We start from the raw sequence: 17559 nt of genomic DNA, 5'->3' as shown, positions 1-17559 counted from the left end.
TCAAAAGATGATGTGATTAAATAGATTTTATGGAAAGAAAGACTATACATTTTACATTTTTGTTTTTACTACTGTTAACACAATATACTTTCGTATTACAGAAATAGTCTTGTAAAATTGCACAGGTTAATTTTACACCAGGCCACAAAACGTGTAGACACTTAACTGCATGCCACCATCCAGTGGGCTGTTTTGTGGTGAATAGTTACAGAAAGAGAAGAAATGCGATATTAACATTTACTGACACCAAACCTAGATTTTGCTCACTTGGAAGCCACTTAAACATTCCATGTATCTCAACGTTTTTAATGGAGTAAGTAACTGTTCTAATTTATACCATGGGAGAGAACTCCTCAAATATGCTAACATTATTGATCATGTCGCTGCATTTTCACTCAGCAAAGTTCATGGCTTTTTGTTGTTGTTTACCTGAAGCATAAAGTGCCTGTCGTGTGCATCCTCCAGTCTTAAATCTTTATTGTGGAGGTGAGCTTTCAATCTGGTCAAAAATTCATTCTGCCTGTTGATGTCTGTTGCCAAGATCAAGGAGCCCAGCTGCTGTTCAATATCCTGTCTGCATCCACAAGAATGAAAGACAAAAACACACACACAAAGCAAATCCCTCTGAGGTGGCTTGTAATCTCATTTCTGCCTTTGATTCTGTTGGTTACATGGGGATCTCCGTCCCTCATGGGGGAGTCTCTCACCCACCATCAGTTCTGTCCTTGAACAGGAAGCCTGCCAATAACTGTATAGGGTGGTTAAAACCTTAAGTGAACAAAATTACGGTAGTTTATACACTCCTGTGGTTCTATGGGTAAAAAAGTGAAAGCCAAACAGAAATGCATGGTTTAAAAAAATTTTTTTTTTCTTGAGAGGTTTTTGCTATAGGGTGTGTGTGCTCACCAGAAAGACAAAGAGAGACAGAGAGACAGAATGCAAGAAATCACTCCCCAGGGGGGATGGCCACACTGCAATCCCTTCTCCTCCATTTTCCTCTTGGGATCTTGGGCACACACGCACACATGCCCAGAGTGAATTTAAGCTACTGGGTCCAGGACTCGAACTGGGGTCGACTACATGGGAGTCCAGCGACAAAGCCATTGTGCCAACTGCTGGTCCCACAGAAATGCATGTTTTAAAAGGAAGAAACAAAAAGACTTGAAGAATCATGGGAGTTTGGGTATACTTTAGAGAGTGTGAACCAGTTTAAACATTAAGCTTTGCAAGGGGAAAGAAAAAGGTATAATAATGGTAATAATAATGAAGAGAGTATTAGTGACTGATATTATGGGATGGGAAGATCTATCAATGGGGCAAAATATGTAGGCCAGAAAGAGATAATGGAACCTTAAAGAAAAAAAAAAAAGAATGATTAAGACATCATTGCAAACCAGTGGACAAGAGACAAATGATCAGTTAATGGTATAAGGGAAATAGGCTATTTTGGAAAAATAAAGCAAGTTAGATCTTTACTTAACATTCAGAAAGTAATCAATAGAAGGAAACATCTGTAACTATTTTAAAAATTCATCTTTAAAAATTAAATATGTGTGAGTAGAGTGCATGGAGCATACATACATAGTTTAACAAATACATATAGATTGAACATCTTCTCATCTCCAGCCTGGTCAAGAATGTTGCTTGGCAGTGTCTCCAAAGGTCCCTGTTACCTTTCTCATCACACCCCTTCCTCTTCAACTTAGAGTAACCACTCTCTTGTTCTTTGTTTAATACTTTTTTCCCTACTTATACTTGCATGTGAATGTCTACACAATATGGTGAATCTTAACTGCCTTTGAGCTTTGTGGTATGGTACATATTTGTTCGTGACTTGCTTCTTTAGCTTTACCTTATGTTTTCGAAATTCTTCCATGTTATTGTATAACCTGCAGTTTCTCCATTTTTATTATTATAATAATACTGTATATAATAGTCCATTGTAGGAATATATTACAATGTTATCAAGTCTGTTTAATTAATTTATTATTTTTTTTTGAAAGTTTTTGCTATAGGGTGCGTGAGCTCGCCAGAAAGACTGAGAGAGACAGAGAGACAGAAAATAAGAAATCACCCCCCAGGGAAGATGGCCACGCCGCAATCCCTTCTCCTCCATTCTCCTCTCGGGATCTTGGGCATGCACGCACACACACCTGGCGCGAGTTTAAGCCACCGGGTCTGGTACTCAAACTGCGGTTGACTACATGGGAGCATTACACTAACTGCTGGTCCCGTTATTTTTATTTACTTATTTATTTGTCACAGGGTGTATGTACTTGCCAGAGACAGACAGAGAGAGACAGGGAGATGGAAAGAGAGAAATCATCCCCTGGCAGATGGCCATGCCACACACCTCCTTTTTCATTCTTCTCTCGGGATTTTAGGCATGCACACATGCCTGGAGTGATTTTCAAGCTACCAGGCCCAGCCGATCTTGTAAAACTCCAGTGCCTTAACTACCATGCTACCTGCTGGCCTCTATATATATTAAAAAAAATTTTTTTTTTACAGAAATTTTTGCTATGGGGCATGGGCAATTACTAGAGATACAGAGAGACCGTGAGAAATCACTCCCTAAGGGGGAGGGCCACACTGCAGTCCCTTCTCCTCTATTTTCCTCTTGGGATTTTGGGCACACATAAACACATACCCAGTGTGAGTTTTAAGCCACTGGGTCCAGGACTTGAACCATGGTTGACTATGTGGGAGTCCAGCAACATAACCATTATGCTCTCTGCTGATCGTGGCCCCTATTTATCTTAAAGAAGACCATTTTTATTTATTTAAAGTTTGCTATAGTGCATGCACACTTACTGGAAAGAGAGAGGGAGGGAGAGAGAGAAAGTGATAAAGCACTCCATAATCCCTTTTCTTTCACTCTATTCTTGGCATTTTGGGCAAAAATGCACACATGCCTGGCATGTTTTTCAAGCCACCAGGTCTTGGAATTGAACTGCACAGTTGACCATGTGGGATCTAGCTGCTTTAACCACCACACCACTTGGCTGGTTCAGGGTATTCATCTCTACTGGATATTACCAGTTATTTCTAAAACGGTTGTGTAAAGCTACCCTCCTAGTAGTAAGCAATGAGATTCTCATTGTTCTACATTTTTATCCTTTCCATTTTTTGCCAGTCTAATGGGTGGCTATGCCATTAAGCTCATTGTGGTTTTAATATAAATGTCCTTGATTACTAATGAGGTTGGATATGTTTTCCTGTGTTCATTGGTCATTAGTATCTTCTCTTCTGTAAAGTTTCTATTTTTGTTATTGTTCTAGTGGATTGGCTCTATTTTTCTTATTGATTCTAAGAGTTCTTTATGTATTTTAAAAACTGGTCCTTTGTCAGTTATATATTTCAGATATCTTCTCTCTTGCTTGTCTTTCCACTCTCTTTATGATGAAGGGCCGCCTTAATTTATTTTTATTTATTTATTTGCCATAGGGCACATGTGCTTGACAGAGAAAGGAAAAGAAACCATCCCCTAAGGGGGATAGCCAGGCCCCAATCCCTCCTCCTCAGTTCTCTTGGGGTTTTGGACACACATGCTCATGTAGCTGGTGTGATTTCCCAGCTGCTGGGTCTGGGACTCTAACCATGGTTAGCCATATGAGAATCCAGTGCCTTAACCACCATACAACCTGCTGACCTGCTCAAGTCTTAATTTTCAATGTAGTTTAATTTATAACTTTTTATTTATAATTAATTTTTTCTTCTACTTAAGCAATCTTTTCTAACTCTGCTGAAAAAAATCCCTCTATGATATAGTCTGAAAACTTTATAGTTTCACCACTCACATCTTGATTTTTAAGCCAAAGGTAGATATTTAAATACTTAATCACTCCTGAACATTATTTCTAAAAAATTGGTAATTATAAAAGGAATACAAGATATGCCAAAATATGAAATGAAATTAAATATTTTTTGTATGACAAATTGCAGATGAAAATAGCTTAGCGATATCTCCCCCATTTTTGCTGGTGAGTTATTAACAGTAACTGCTAAATAATTTGCTGAGTCAATGAACGATTGTAGTGCCTAATGCTATGTAAGGTATGGGGAAAATGGTCCTGCTCATTCTGTTTGTGAGAGTAAATTAATAAAATGTCTCTCTGTAGGATAATTTAGGAATTAGTGTTAAAAGCATTTAGTCCATATAAATAATTTGATCAATAGTTCATCTACAAATTTCTATTAGTATGTTAGTAAAAATTTCTAGGGACCAGCAGATGGCGTAATGGTTATACTGCTGGACTCCCGCATAGTAGACCGCATTTTGAATCCTGGATCCAACAGCTTAACATTCACGCTGGGCACGTGTGTGCATACCGAAACACAAGGAGGAGAACGGAAAAAAAGGGTCTGTGGTGTGACCATCCCCCTGGTGGGTGATTTCTCGCTTTCTATCTCTCTATCTCTCTGGTGAGTGCATGTGCCTTATAGCAAACATCTCCCCCTTCAACAAAAGTATGTACAGCTTTTTGGCTGGAACCGCCATCTTCCAGTAATTAACCAAAATGATGACTACAAAGGGAAAGAGGAGAGGCACCCGATATATGTTCTCTAGGCCTTTTAGAAAACATGGAGTTGTTCTTTTGGCAACATATAAGCGAATCTACAAGAAGGGTGATATTGTAGACATTAAGGGAATGGGTACTGTTCAAAAAGGAATGCCCCACAAATGCTACCATGGAAAAACTGGAAGAGTCCACAGTGTTACCCAGCCTCTAGGTCCAGGACTTAAACTGTGCAATCAGCCATGTGGGATCCAGTTGCCTTAACCTCACACCATCTGCCGGCCTCATACAGTTCCATTTTTCCATGGAAAAATGCCATGCTTTATTATTATTTTAGCAAACAGGATACAAAGCATGTAAAACACAATCTCTATGGTCATAGAAAATAAACTGGAAAAATATATAGTAAGATTATGGTTGATTTTGATTTTATTCTTTATACTTTTCAATATTGTATAAATTCTTTAAAGATATGAATATATACGTCAAGAACTATCAATATTTTAGTTAGTAAAGTGTTTCATAAATCAAATTAAAAGATACACTAAAAATTTCAAGCAGTATTTGCAACATATAACGAATGGCTACCATACTTAATATATGAAGAGTTCTTACAAATGGATCATACTGATAGGAAAACAGGGAAAGTCTAAATAGAAAAACTTACTCTCTCTAAAAAAAAAAGAGCAATGGCAAAGTAAATAAATGAACAATTTAAATCTCAGTTGTAATTAAATGGTGTGCAGAGTAGAATCCTTCTCTAAGGCGGGTCACCGGAAGCAGAATCCCTTTCTCTCAAAGCTAACTGTAAAACCTGGAAATATGATTTTCCCCTGACTTTCTGTGTAAGAGTTGGCTATAAATAAAACTTCTGAGCTTCTTTGTTTGATTGTAGGTCCTGACTCTCATTGTAGAGTGATCCTGTCCCACCCCTGGAAGGAAGAAATGCCGCACAAAAGGCCAAGAAGAATCTAAACAGGTTTCCTCAAACCTCGTTTCATCTGTTTCCACTGGTTCACACCCACTTTGTCCACTAATGCATTTCTACTGTTTTATTGAATATAGGTGTACCTTTTAGCACAACAATTTTATTGTGGCCAATAAAAATATTGGCTACAATATATTAATTTTAGGAATAGGCTTACTGATAGGAAAAACAACTTTTGTAAGAAATTAAAACTATCAGGACATAGGGATAGGCAGATGGCATAATGGCTATGTCGCTGGGACTCCCATGTAGTCACCCACAGTTCAAGTCCTGGACCCAGTGGCTTAACCCCACACTGAGTGTGTGTGTGCATGCCCAAGATCCTGAGAGGAGAATGGAGGAGAAGGGATTGCTGCGTGGCCATCCACCCTGGGGTGGCGGGGGGGTGACTTCTTGCTTTCTTTCTCTCTGTCTTTCTGGCAAGTGCACATGCTCGATGGCAATATAGCAAAAACAAAAACAGAAAAACAAAAAACCTCCAAAAAACCAAAACTCCCCCTCCCCCCCAAAAAAAAAGAAAAAAGAAAAAAGGAAAAACCTATCAGGACCTAAAGTGTAAAAGAAATTCCTCATTTTGTTAAAATATGGTTATATTGAAAAAAGGCTAAAAGGAAATATACCATCCTAGTTAACATAAACTTTTCCTGGATGGTAGGATTACCAGTAATTCCAGTTTTGTTTATGTCATGTTGGACCACACCAAACTGTTGATATTCTGTTTTTGACCCTCTAAAGTAACAACTTTTTTTCTCTCTCTCTGTAGGGCATGTGCTGCACTTGCCAGAGACACAGGGAGGGAAAATGAGAAAACATTCCCAAGGGGGATGGCTGCACTGCAATCCCTTCTGCTCCACTTCTTTCTGCTGCAATTTTGGGTGTGCATGCATGCCTAGTGTGTTTTTCAAGGTCTGGGACTTGAACTGCACTGTTAGCCATGTGGGATCCAGCTGTCTTAACCACCACACCACTGGTTGGCTCAAGTAACTTCATATATTTCGAACTAATGCTTTTCTGAATTTTACTTAGTTTCTACAGTTAACATGTTTTACTTTTAAAATGAAAAAAAAAAAGATTTAAAAACCTTTACATGAGGAGAAGAAATAATAATGATGATTATGATGATAACGTTATAAAGTTTTTTCATGTATATTATGGCCTAACAATTATTTTTTTCTAGCAAAAGCAATTTATAACATTGTCTCATAAAGGCACATAAAAATATGGTATTTTTATTTGGAATCTATATGGATGAGTCAGAATATCTTAGGAAATGAATAATATTGAGACACAAACAGAGTTAATGTGGTAACTATGGTGACAAAGCTGGTTACCCTGAGTATTTCCCTCCCTTTTCTCATTAATTTTTTTTTCCTGTCCTCATTCTTTTTTCCCTTCTTTTTTCTTTATCTGCTCCTCCCATTTGCCTTCCATTTTCTCTTCTTCTTACTTTATTTCTTGCTCTAATTTTTAGTTTACTTAGCATTTAATTTCTTCAGTATTAGCAATTTACTATTCTAGGAAAAGGTAGCAGTTTCATTCCATGCATGAAGACTGGTTTTATTAATTGCAAGAGGTAAAAAGTTATCAGAACTGAAGTTCCTTCTGTAAATTCCACATTCCTCTGGGTGTTACGAAACAGCGTGAGATAGTGCCAGAAGGCCAGGAATAGTACTGCTTGTTCTGTGAAAAGACCCCGCTGGGTTCTCAAGGTATCTCTCTGTCATCAGGAGGGTATAGCGAGGGTCAGCCAGTGGCTTGGTAGTTGAGGCAGCTGGATCTCACAGGGCCGGCTGAATGATTTGAGTCCTGGCTTCAAGAGGCTTGAAAAACACACTGGGCATGTGTGCATGCATGCACCAAATCCTGAGAGGACAATAGGACAGAATGACTACCCCCCTTATGGCACACTCTCTCACTTTCTCTGTCTCTCTCTGGTGAGCGTATGCACCCTATAGCAAATTTTAATGAAAAGGGGGATAGAGTGAACTATTTACTCTTCTCACCTATTTCCCACATTTTCATGACCGAGATCGGAATTTGTGATTGCCTTGGATGACAGGATAGCAGCACACTTGGGGCCACCAGGAAAATGAGGCCATGACCTCAGATTTAGTAGGATTCTGTCTACACACCCGGGAAAACAAACACTGCGCCAGGAAACTGGTATTTCCCCTTTTGTTGAAAGTGCAAGAGACATAGGTAAACTGGTGGTGAATAAACAGCTGGGGCCAATTCGATTATTTAACAAAAGATGTTTTAGAAAAGAATGCCTCACTTTTCTTTTTGTTAAAACTGGCAGTTAGAAAATACACTTTATTGAACTGGTTTTAAATCTAGCTTGAAAACTCTTATGTTCCTTCTTGACAAATATTTATTATTTGGATCTGCATGGGAGGACGATTTTGCTAACATAAAGGATGGGACTTGGGCAAAGCAGAGTGTTGATGTTGAAGAGTGTGAAAGCTGAGAGTTGTTTATTATTCCTTTTCCTGACTGTGGGTCATAGACTGTCCAAGGCCCTTTCCACGTGCACAGAGTTTCTGGGTTGCTGTAACTGACACCAAATGTCCTGCGATAGATGACCAAGTGCAGGCAGGAAGCACGGCCGGCTGGCTCCCTGCCACTCACGCGGGGGTCCCAAGCATGCCCCAGAGAAAGTCGCTTATCTTTCCTGTGTGCACGTCAGTGTTTCATCTCGGCAGCACTTACGTCATTTCCTTTGGCAAGTGAGCAAGAAGCCTTGATTCTCGAAGCATGCCGATTGTAGATCGCCAGTGGTGATTCTCCAGCACAGACATATTCTAGAAAGAAAGAAAATAACAGCTGTAAACGAGAGGGCAGCCAGATACCGATCTTTCACGCTCAACATAGCTCACAGAGGCCAGCATTTTCCCTCCAGCCAGTTCGTACCTGATGACACAGAGGCGGACCAGGAAAGAAACAGAAAACAAAACCACCATGAGGCCTATCTTCAAGGCCATGATGGTGGTGGACAGTGTCAGGGTCCTTGTGGACCCTTGCTAAAGTGTACAATGAGGGGCTATTGAGTCATCAGAAAAGTCATGACACGTTTTTGCATGGAAAAATATGTCATGACTTCCCTGATGACCCAGTATTTCTGGTATTATTCACTTCTGCCTCTTTTCCTGGTTTCAATAGCTGGAACAAGCAACTCCAAATGTAGAGAAAGGAACGTGGAACAACGAAAAATAGGTAGTGTGGATAGCACGGTGCGGGGGACATACTACAGTTCAAGATGATACTTCCAATCTGAGCAGAGGTGGCTCACAACCTCGGTCTAATCCACGGCACGGACTGTTGTTTTACCGTACTGATAAGAACCACCTGTGTCCAACCCACCACGGCACCCGGGGCCCCGTCAGTACAGTTTTGATTCAGTATGTTTGCGTGATTAATTCTTACTTCAAGTGAAGTTGGAGAACCGCTGTTATGGAGACAGCTCTGAGAATAACTTTGTGGTCAATCTACTGGCATTTAGGTCATGAGGTCTGTGAGGCGGAATCTAAGATTACTTCTCTATTCTCTTATCTTGATATTGCTTCTGTTGTGGGAACTCCTACTATGCTCAATGTAGCCTTTGACCTTATGGTTATTTAAAATATACTCGTTATTTGAACATTTAACTAACCATTTAAATGATTAATATTTCTTACAATCCAGTGCGTTGCTCTAATTAGCAAACACTATGGCCTTACCACTAACTTCATATATACAGAATAGAATGCCTCTTGACCCCAATCTTTTTTTTTATTCTTTTTGAAATTTATTAATTCTCTATCTTATTTCAAGAGAAGTTATAAACTTACAAAATGTAAAGTATAACAGTCATTAAAAACGAGGGAAACTGTATGATTCTACTTACATGAAGTACCTAGAATAATTATAACCATAGAGATAGGAAGTTTCGAATGGTGGTTTCCAGGGCAAAGGAGGACAAGAGGATGGGGAGTTATTGTTTAATGAGTACAGAGCTTCAGTTCTGCAAGATGAAAAGAGTTCTAGGGTGGTGGTAGTGGCCGCATAACAGTATGAATGCACAGAATGCGAGTTGTACATTACAGAATGGCTTAGATGGTAAGTTCTACATTATATGTACTACAATTTAAAAAAAGTAAGGGGAAAGAAGCAAGAGAAAAATATAAAGATTATAAGGAGTCTGAGTGGGGCCAGCAGGAGGTGTAGTGGTTAAGGTGCTGGATTCCCACATGGCTGACTGCAATTTGAGTCCTGGACTGGTGGCTTGAAACTCATGCTGGGCATGTGTTTGTGCATGCCCAAAACCCTGAGAAAAGAATGCAAGAGAAGAGATTGTGGGGTGGCCATCCCCTCTAGGGGGTAATTTCTCACTTTCCCTCTCTCTGTATCTGTCTGACTCTCTCTCTGGTGAGCTCATGTGCTCCATGGCAAAAACCTAAACAATGACAAAAGGAACCAGAAGTGAGACTGAAAATCATATCACTATTATGCCTTCTGTTGTATTTGAGCCACCCAGATAATGTTCAACTTTTTCATCAAATGATGAAAGAGAATCCCTTTAAGTTTCACCATTGAGGAAAATACAAGCTCAAGAAAACTACAGCTATTCTTTGCTCCAAAATAATAGTGGTTTCTCTCCAGCACTTTGTTAAAATGAGTTTCAGGAGCTTATGCTACGTCTTATGTTACCCTCTGTACAGGCTGTTATATTGCTACTCATTTCTCTCATTGCCAAGGAGACATTATTCAACACTTGACCATGTTTGAACCAGTGATGAAATTTTGTTATTTTCATTAAATGATCAATTACCTCTTTTGGGCACAAGCCACGCACAACAAAAGAGTGTTTATTACAAATAACGTGTTAGACTAATTTGTTTTCGTTGTAAGGATTTATGAGAGTAGAGAGTGATAGGCTACAGTGATGAAACAGATGTTCAGTCCTCCATTTAATTCAGTCACTTATGAGTTCACTTGTAAGACTGATTCGACTAGATGTGGACATGTGTCCTCGTGTGAGTTTTTCAAGGGGCTAGGAAATTATTACTAAGACCTAGAGATCCATGACACCATATTCCCATGGGGTGGAAAAAGGTCTGGAAGATGGCCTTAAGCTTTATTATTTATGCCAATCTGACTTAGTATCTTCATTAATAATCTTCTTAAAGAAAAGTAAGAGGATACCTGGGCAATTTGCTAGTGAAACTATTTGGAGATGAGTACCAGGAAAGTGGGAGGAAACTGAATGAGCTTGGAAATCAGCCCAGAACAGCAGACAGAATATATAATTGCAAATACACCCTTCATGGAAGAGTTATCATGCATCCAAGCGTTTTTGGTCAGAACTGTGGTGGAAGCAGGGGCACTCTAGTGGATTCCAGGGAGTGAGAAAGAAGGGCAGAGGTGGGGGTGTGTGTTAACATTTGTCAGGCATCAACTCCATGCCAGGCACTTTACATAATCTCATTTAAACCTCACACACCCTTCTACTATTTTATCATTAATCTATAGATAATGAAAGTTCAATTTTCTCTGTGTGGCCACATGGCTGGTGAGAGCTGAGGAAGGCCTCAACCCCGGATCTGCCAGACTCTGCATACACTCCATGCTACTTTTCAAGAATTCCTCTGTGTGGTTACATCCAAGCATTCAAATGTCAGAAATTTGTAAGTTGAAGAAGTAGTTAGACTCGACTTTTCAAAAATCACCTATGGTTGCATTTTTTTAAAGAGATATTTTTGCCATAGGGTCCATGTGCTTGCCAGAGAGACAGAGAGAGAGACAGAGAGACAGAAAGCAAGAAATCACCCCCTGGGGGGATGGCCACACTGCAATCCCTTCTCCTCCATTCTCCTCTTGGGATTTCAGGAACATATGCCATGTTCCAGCATGATTTTTAAGCCACTGGGTTTGGGACTCAAACCGTGGTTAACTACATGGGAGTCCAGTGACGTAGCTATTATACCAGCTGCTGGCCTCAGCAGTTTCCTTCCTTTCTTCCTTCCTTCCTTCCTCTTTCTTTCTTTCTTTCTTTCTTTCTTTCTTTCTTTCTTTCTTTCTTTCTTTCTTTCTTTCTTTCTTTCTTTCTTTTTATCTATGATCAATTGTTTTAATTAAATGTTGACTTCTTAATACACATAAGAATTTTTACATTTACCTCCAAATCTAGTTACACTAAATACCTCTTTAGTTATGTTTATTAATCAACTACCACCTGTCTTTCAAAGTCCACTTCCAATCCCCCCTTCACAATGCTGTCTGGAATCCAGTCAGAGTGAGGCTGCTATCCTCTGAGACTATGGTTTTTTCCTTTTATTTATTTATTTATTTTTGGCATTTCTCAGGTCCTGAGTCCTGTTGAACTCAGTCCCATTGACGTGTGTTAGAATTATTTATACATTTCCTTTTCTTTTATTTCTTCTTCTTTTTTTTTTTTTAAGAGGTTTTTGCTATAGGGCTTGTGCGCTTGTCAGAGAGACAGAAAGCAAGAAACCACCCAGGGAGGATGGCCACGCCACAATCCCTCTCCTCTATTCTCTTCTTGGGATCTTGGGCATGCATGCACACGTGCCTGGCATGGGTTTCAGCTGCTGGGTCGGGAACTCGAACCATAGTCGACTACATGGGAGTCCAGTGATGTAGCCATTATGCCATCTGCTGGCCCCTACTTCCTTTTCTTTACTAGATTATAAGGTACATGTAAGAAGGAAGCCTACCTTGTTTCTTTTGTATCCACTTAACTCTATGCCTTGCAGTTTCTGTAAGTTTGCTAAACAACTGAACAAATCACTTGATTGAATTCAACAGAATTCAAAACTTTCACAGAAAAATGTACATTATGAAACTGCCTGGATTTCAAAGTTTCTTAGCACCAAAACAACTTGTACTTCAATTCCATTTTTTCCATGAACCTTCCGAAGTCCCCTAATATACTGAGCACTTCCTATGTTTCAGGCACTTAAATACATGCTTAGACAATATCACCAAAGGCCAGCAGGTGGCATAGTGGTTGAGGTGTTGGACTTCCACAGGTTGATAGCAGTTCAAGTCCTGAACCCAGTGGCTTGAAATTCACACCAGGCACATTGAGTGTGTGCTTGAAACTCATGCCAGGTGCATGCGAATCTGTGGCTAAAATCCAGAGAGGAGAATGGAGGAGAAAAAATTGCAGTGTGGTCATTTTTCCTGGGGGGATGATTTTTCTCTTTCTATCTCTCTCTGTCTCTTCGGTGAGTGCACATGCCCTATAGAAGATGTGAGTGAACAAAGCCAACAAAAAACTAGCAGTGGTAGAAATGAGAGACAGATAATGGACAATAAACATAATAAATTCTTTTGTTCTGGAAAAAATAGTATGACATATTAGAAGATACTAATGTATAGGAAAAAGGAAAAGCAGAGTACAGTAGTGAGAGTTGAGGGTCTTTTTTGGGGGAGGGTGGTAAGATGCTCAGGGCGAGAGGTGAGATTTGAATGAAGATTTGAATGTAGGAAGGAGTTAGCCATGCTGCTATTTGGGGAAAGTGTGTTCTAGGAGAAGTATCTAGAAGAGAGGCCTCAAGGGAGATACAGAAAGGGACGGCTCTATAGCCTAGTGGTTAAGGGAACTGAAACCCACATGGCCAACCACAGTTCAAGTCCCAACCATGGCAGATTGAAACATATGCTGAATGCATGTGTACATGTGCCCACAACCCCAACAGGATGGAGAAATGGAGAAGGGATTGTGGAATGACCATGCCCCATTGGAGGTGCTTTCTCCCTCTCCTTCCTTCTCTCCCTCTGTCTTTGTCTGGCAAGCACATGTGCCTCTGGCAATAAAAAAAAGAGGGGGGAGAGAAAACAGTCATGAAGTCAATGTGGAGTGAGAGAGGGAACATATTAGGACAGGAGGTTAGAGAGGCAAAGTTCCAGAGAGCTTGCAACTACAAGGATTTTGGTTTCCTTGAGAAATAAGGAGCTACTGGAGGGATTTAATCATATGACTCACATTTAAATAGGATCACTTTGGCTGCTATGTTGAAAATAGACTTTGGTAAGGGTAAGGATAGACGCAGGTAGAAACCTGCTTGAAGTCAGTAACTGTCATCTAGCAAGAGATGATGGAGGCATGGATGAAGGAGGGAGCAGTGGAGGTGGGGAGAGGTGGTTGATTTCTGGGTCTGCAAAGATGAGTCCAGTGCTTGTGGTTTGAGCAACTAGAAGGATGGAGTGCCCATTAACTGTGATGGGAAGGCTGCAGGCAGAGCAGGAGTAGAGTTCAGCATTGGACATGTTGAGTTTGAGATACCCTTATACATAGGACAGCAGAGTGGCAATAATCAATAACCAAGATGATAATAACAAAGTGAAAACAGAGTTGTCACACAAGTGGTGTGGGAATTCATGGGACAGAGGAAGGCTTATACCAATTAATCATTTCCGTGGTTTTAGATTTAAGATTAAGCATGATGTGTGTCAGAGACTTCTCTTTATTCATTCCTTAAATTCATATCCTTTCACAGAATCTCAGTTTTTAGATGGGTTCATGGCTGACCAGATGAAGACATTTCCCAGCCTCCTTTACGAGATGGAATCATCTGGCTAAAATTTTGGCTGATTGGAAGTAACAGAGATGTGTAGAATTTTCAGGAACATTGTTTAAGCAAAATTGACTCAACTGGGAGAACTCTTTAGCTTTGTCTAATCTGCCTCTTCAGTGTCTGAAATGGAGCAAAAACGGCTTGAACTCCAGAAACTACCTTAGGCATTGAGGACAAGTACTGCACTGTAGTGAAGGCAGACGGTGGGACTATCTTGGGTCCTTGATGATTTGGGGATTTTACCTTACTTGGACTGCTACTGCAAACTTCTTTTATGAAGCAGAGAAATAAACTTTTGTCTTGTTTAAGTCATGAAAACACCAAGTTGCATTAAAGTTAGTTTTTGTCGAAGGGACCAGCAGTTAGTGTAATGGCTATGTCACTGCACTCTTATGTAGTCGACCGCGGTTCGAGTCCCGGACCTGGTGGCTTAAACTCACGCTGGGCGCATGTGCATGCGTGCCCAAGATCCCGAGAGGAGAATGGAGGAGAAGGGATTGTGGCATGGCCATCCCCCCTGGGGGGGTGATTTCTCGCTTTCTGTCTCTGTCTCTGTCTTTCTGGCGCGTGCACGCGCCCTATAGCAAAAACCTCTCCAAAAAAAAAGTTAGTTTATTGTCTTCCATATCATCCTGAAAGAGGTAATGAGAAGGCCTCAATACCTTGATAGATAGCAATGCTTGATTTTTGCACAAGAAATAATAAAGAATTATGTACCTCTAAAGAGAGTGAGGAGAAATTACCATAATAAAACCAGACACACACACATGTGCAGCACACACACGCATAGGCACACACACACTTAACTGTTTCTTTTTTCTTTCTTTTTTTTAATTGCCAGAGAGTGTGTGTATTCATCAGAGAGAGACAAAGAAGAAGAAAAGAAGAAGAAGAATAAAAGAAGAAGAAGAAGAGAAAGAAGAAGAAGAAGAAGAAGAAGAAGAAGAAGAAAAAGAGAGAGAGAGAGAGAGAAACTTCCTTCTCCCTTTTCTTCCATTTCTTCATCTTGTCAGGATTTGGGGCATGTTCACACACATGCCTGACATGTTCCATGTCACTGGGGTGGGATTCAATCTGCAGTCTGCCATATGAACTCTGGTTTCCTAACCAGTAGGCTATGGGACCAGCCCATTATCTGCTTATTTCTGAGACAAACCCATTGCCATCTACATGGAAAAACCTTTCCTCGTTCTCTAAACGGAACGGACAGCTCCATCTTCTAGTTGCTTCCCCACTGGAAGCTTTCTATCCTAGTCTCTAATCACTTGTAATGACTGTTTGCTGCTCTCATAACTACTGATTTGTTCACTTACTCTTGAACCAGTTTTGAAAAACTATGTTTTCCTTTCATTTTTCAGAACTGATATCTAAAATTTTTTAAATACTAAATTTAACTGGTTACAAAAGATATAATGTCTTGCATATTTGTGAATATTGGTGTTTTAATATGAAATTATTACTTCACTCTTTTGTATATTAAATGTATCTAATCTAAATACCAACTGCATTTAAATAATCACCTATTTTTCCCAAACAGATGACTAATTTATTAAGTCAAATTTTAAAGCAATTCTCTTATCTCTAGTACTTATATTTTCATTCCATCTTCCTACAGAATTTTATTTTAATTTAGTATATTTTATGTGTAAGACTCTCTTATTTTTTGTCCTATGATATCTCTCTACAACAAAAGTTAGTACATAAATTAATTGGAAATTTTCCTAACATCAGGCTCTAAGTATTAAATTTTTCCATCTTGAGTTTATTGCACGATTATTATCAACTAATTGATCAAAACACACATAAGCTGCAAATTTTAAAATAAAAATTTACTTAAGAATAAAAATTTACTTAAAAAAGAGTAAGTTATTGACAATCCATCTATTTATGATATGGATGAGGGAGTTAAGCTGCCTCACTTATAGGCTACTTCCTTTAATAATTTTAAATGTTCCTTTCATGATTTTATACCAGATTGCCCTGGATATAGCAATTACTCAGAATGGATAAGAGGTTTGCCTTTCTTTTTTTTTTTTTTGAGAGATTTTCACTGTAGGGTGCGTGCGCTCGCCAGACAGACAGGGAGAGACATAGAGACAGAAAGCGAGAAATCACCCCCCAGGGGGGATGGTCACGCCGCAATCCCTTCTCCTCCATTCTCCTCTCGGGATCCTGGGCACGCACGCACACGCGCCCGGCGTGAGTTTTAAGCCACCGGGTCCGGGACACGAACCGCGGTCGACTACGTGGGAGTCCAGCGACATAGCCATTACACTAACTGCTGGTTCCCTTTTGTAAAGTGGAAACTGAATGATGGTGAAAGTGAGTGAAAAGGCAGGACCGGCTTGACTGCCCTGGAAGCATAGTCTAGGCAGGTCAATTTAAGGACCTGAAAATGAATTCTGTTAACATTAGTCATGCCTTTGTACCCCTTGGAAAGTCTTCACACGTCCTGATGGGCACACATTTCCTGTTTGAAAACTGCTGCCGTCTGCGACTGCTGCAGAGACCAGGGAGCAGATCTTACTGGTCTCTGTGCCACAGTATGTGGTGCCGTGTCACTCCCGTAAGTTGACATGTGTTGAATGGATACTGAGTAATTCCCCAAACCCCAACTTCCAGTAGCTGCTAGAGCTGAAAGAGCCATTGAAAGAAAAAAAGTGCTATTTGAATTTTTCGATACTATCTGATAGAAGCTAGACTTGAGATCTTCTGTTATGAAATCTTTAGACTTAGGCAAAAGCTTAGACTATTTTAAAATTCTTACAGCAATTTATTCTCTCCTATTCCTCACTGACAAACAACCAGGATCAGGAAATGGTCATGTTGTAATCCTTCTCCCTCCTTTGGGAATTTTGGGCACACAAGCACATGTGCCCATGTGTTTTCAAACAGTTGGGTCTGGTACTTGAACTGTGGGGTTGACTATGTGAGATCCAGTTATTTTAATCACCATGCCACTGGCTGGCCTGATTGTAGCTGTTATTTTCAATATGCAAATAAAATAATTATAAAAAAGTTTAAATCATTGCTATTCATTCTGCATGGTGGACTCTCAGTGCACTATTGGTGAGACTAATCAGCAAGAGTAGCTGTTTAATATCCACAGAACACCAGAATGGTGTGGGTACTAGGGATACAACAGGGAAGGTGTTAGATGCTCAGAAACAGCCAATCAGGAGTGTGAACATCTAATCTGACAATGACTGTTTAGAGTAATAAATACTGTGATAAGGGAATTAATACAGGACTATAAAATAATATGAGAAGGGCATGTAAGATGAGTTTTTAGAGAAGAATGTTTATAGGAGGAAGATATGCCCATGATGAGATCAAAAGGATAAGCAACTTAAAGAGCAGTCCAAGAGTATAGATATATACTATATTGGATATTATATATAAGTAAAGTGTTTTGTTCAATAGTATATTTGACTAAAATAGGCAGAAGGAAGAGCACATGTATGAAGACACT

At 39.7% G+C, this 17559-nt stretch overlaps 1 protein-coding gene across 1 annotated transcript in view; it reads right to left on the bottom strand.

The window, feature by feature from the left end:
- PDE7B (phosphodiesterase 7B) overlaps positions 1 to 17559 on the bottom strand; it is a 244643-nt gene that overhangs the window by 19635 nt on the left and 207449 nt on the right. Inside the window, 2 exon segments of the mRNA XM_006144346.2 lie at positions 430 to 574; positions 8218 to 8309. Coding sequence (XP_006144408.1) covers positions 430 to 574; positions 8218 to 8309 — 237 coding nt within the window.

This window comes from Tupaia chinensis, unplaced genomic scaffold (genome assembly GCF_000334495.1).
Source record: "Tupaia chinensis unplaced genomic scaffold, TupChi_1.0 Scaffold000117_2, whole genome shotgun sequence".
In the NCBI taxonomy this organism is placed as follows: Eukaryota; Metazoa; Chordata; class Mammalia; order Scandentia; family Tupaiidae; genus Tupaia; species Tupaia belangeri.
The sequence above is the reverse complement of the archived record's forward strand: the minus strand, read 5'-3'. Positions and strand labels throughout refer to the sequence as shown.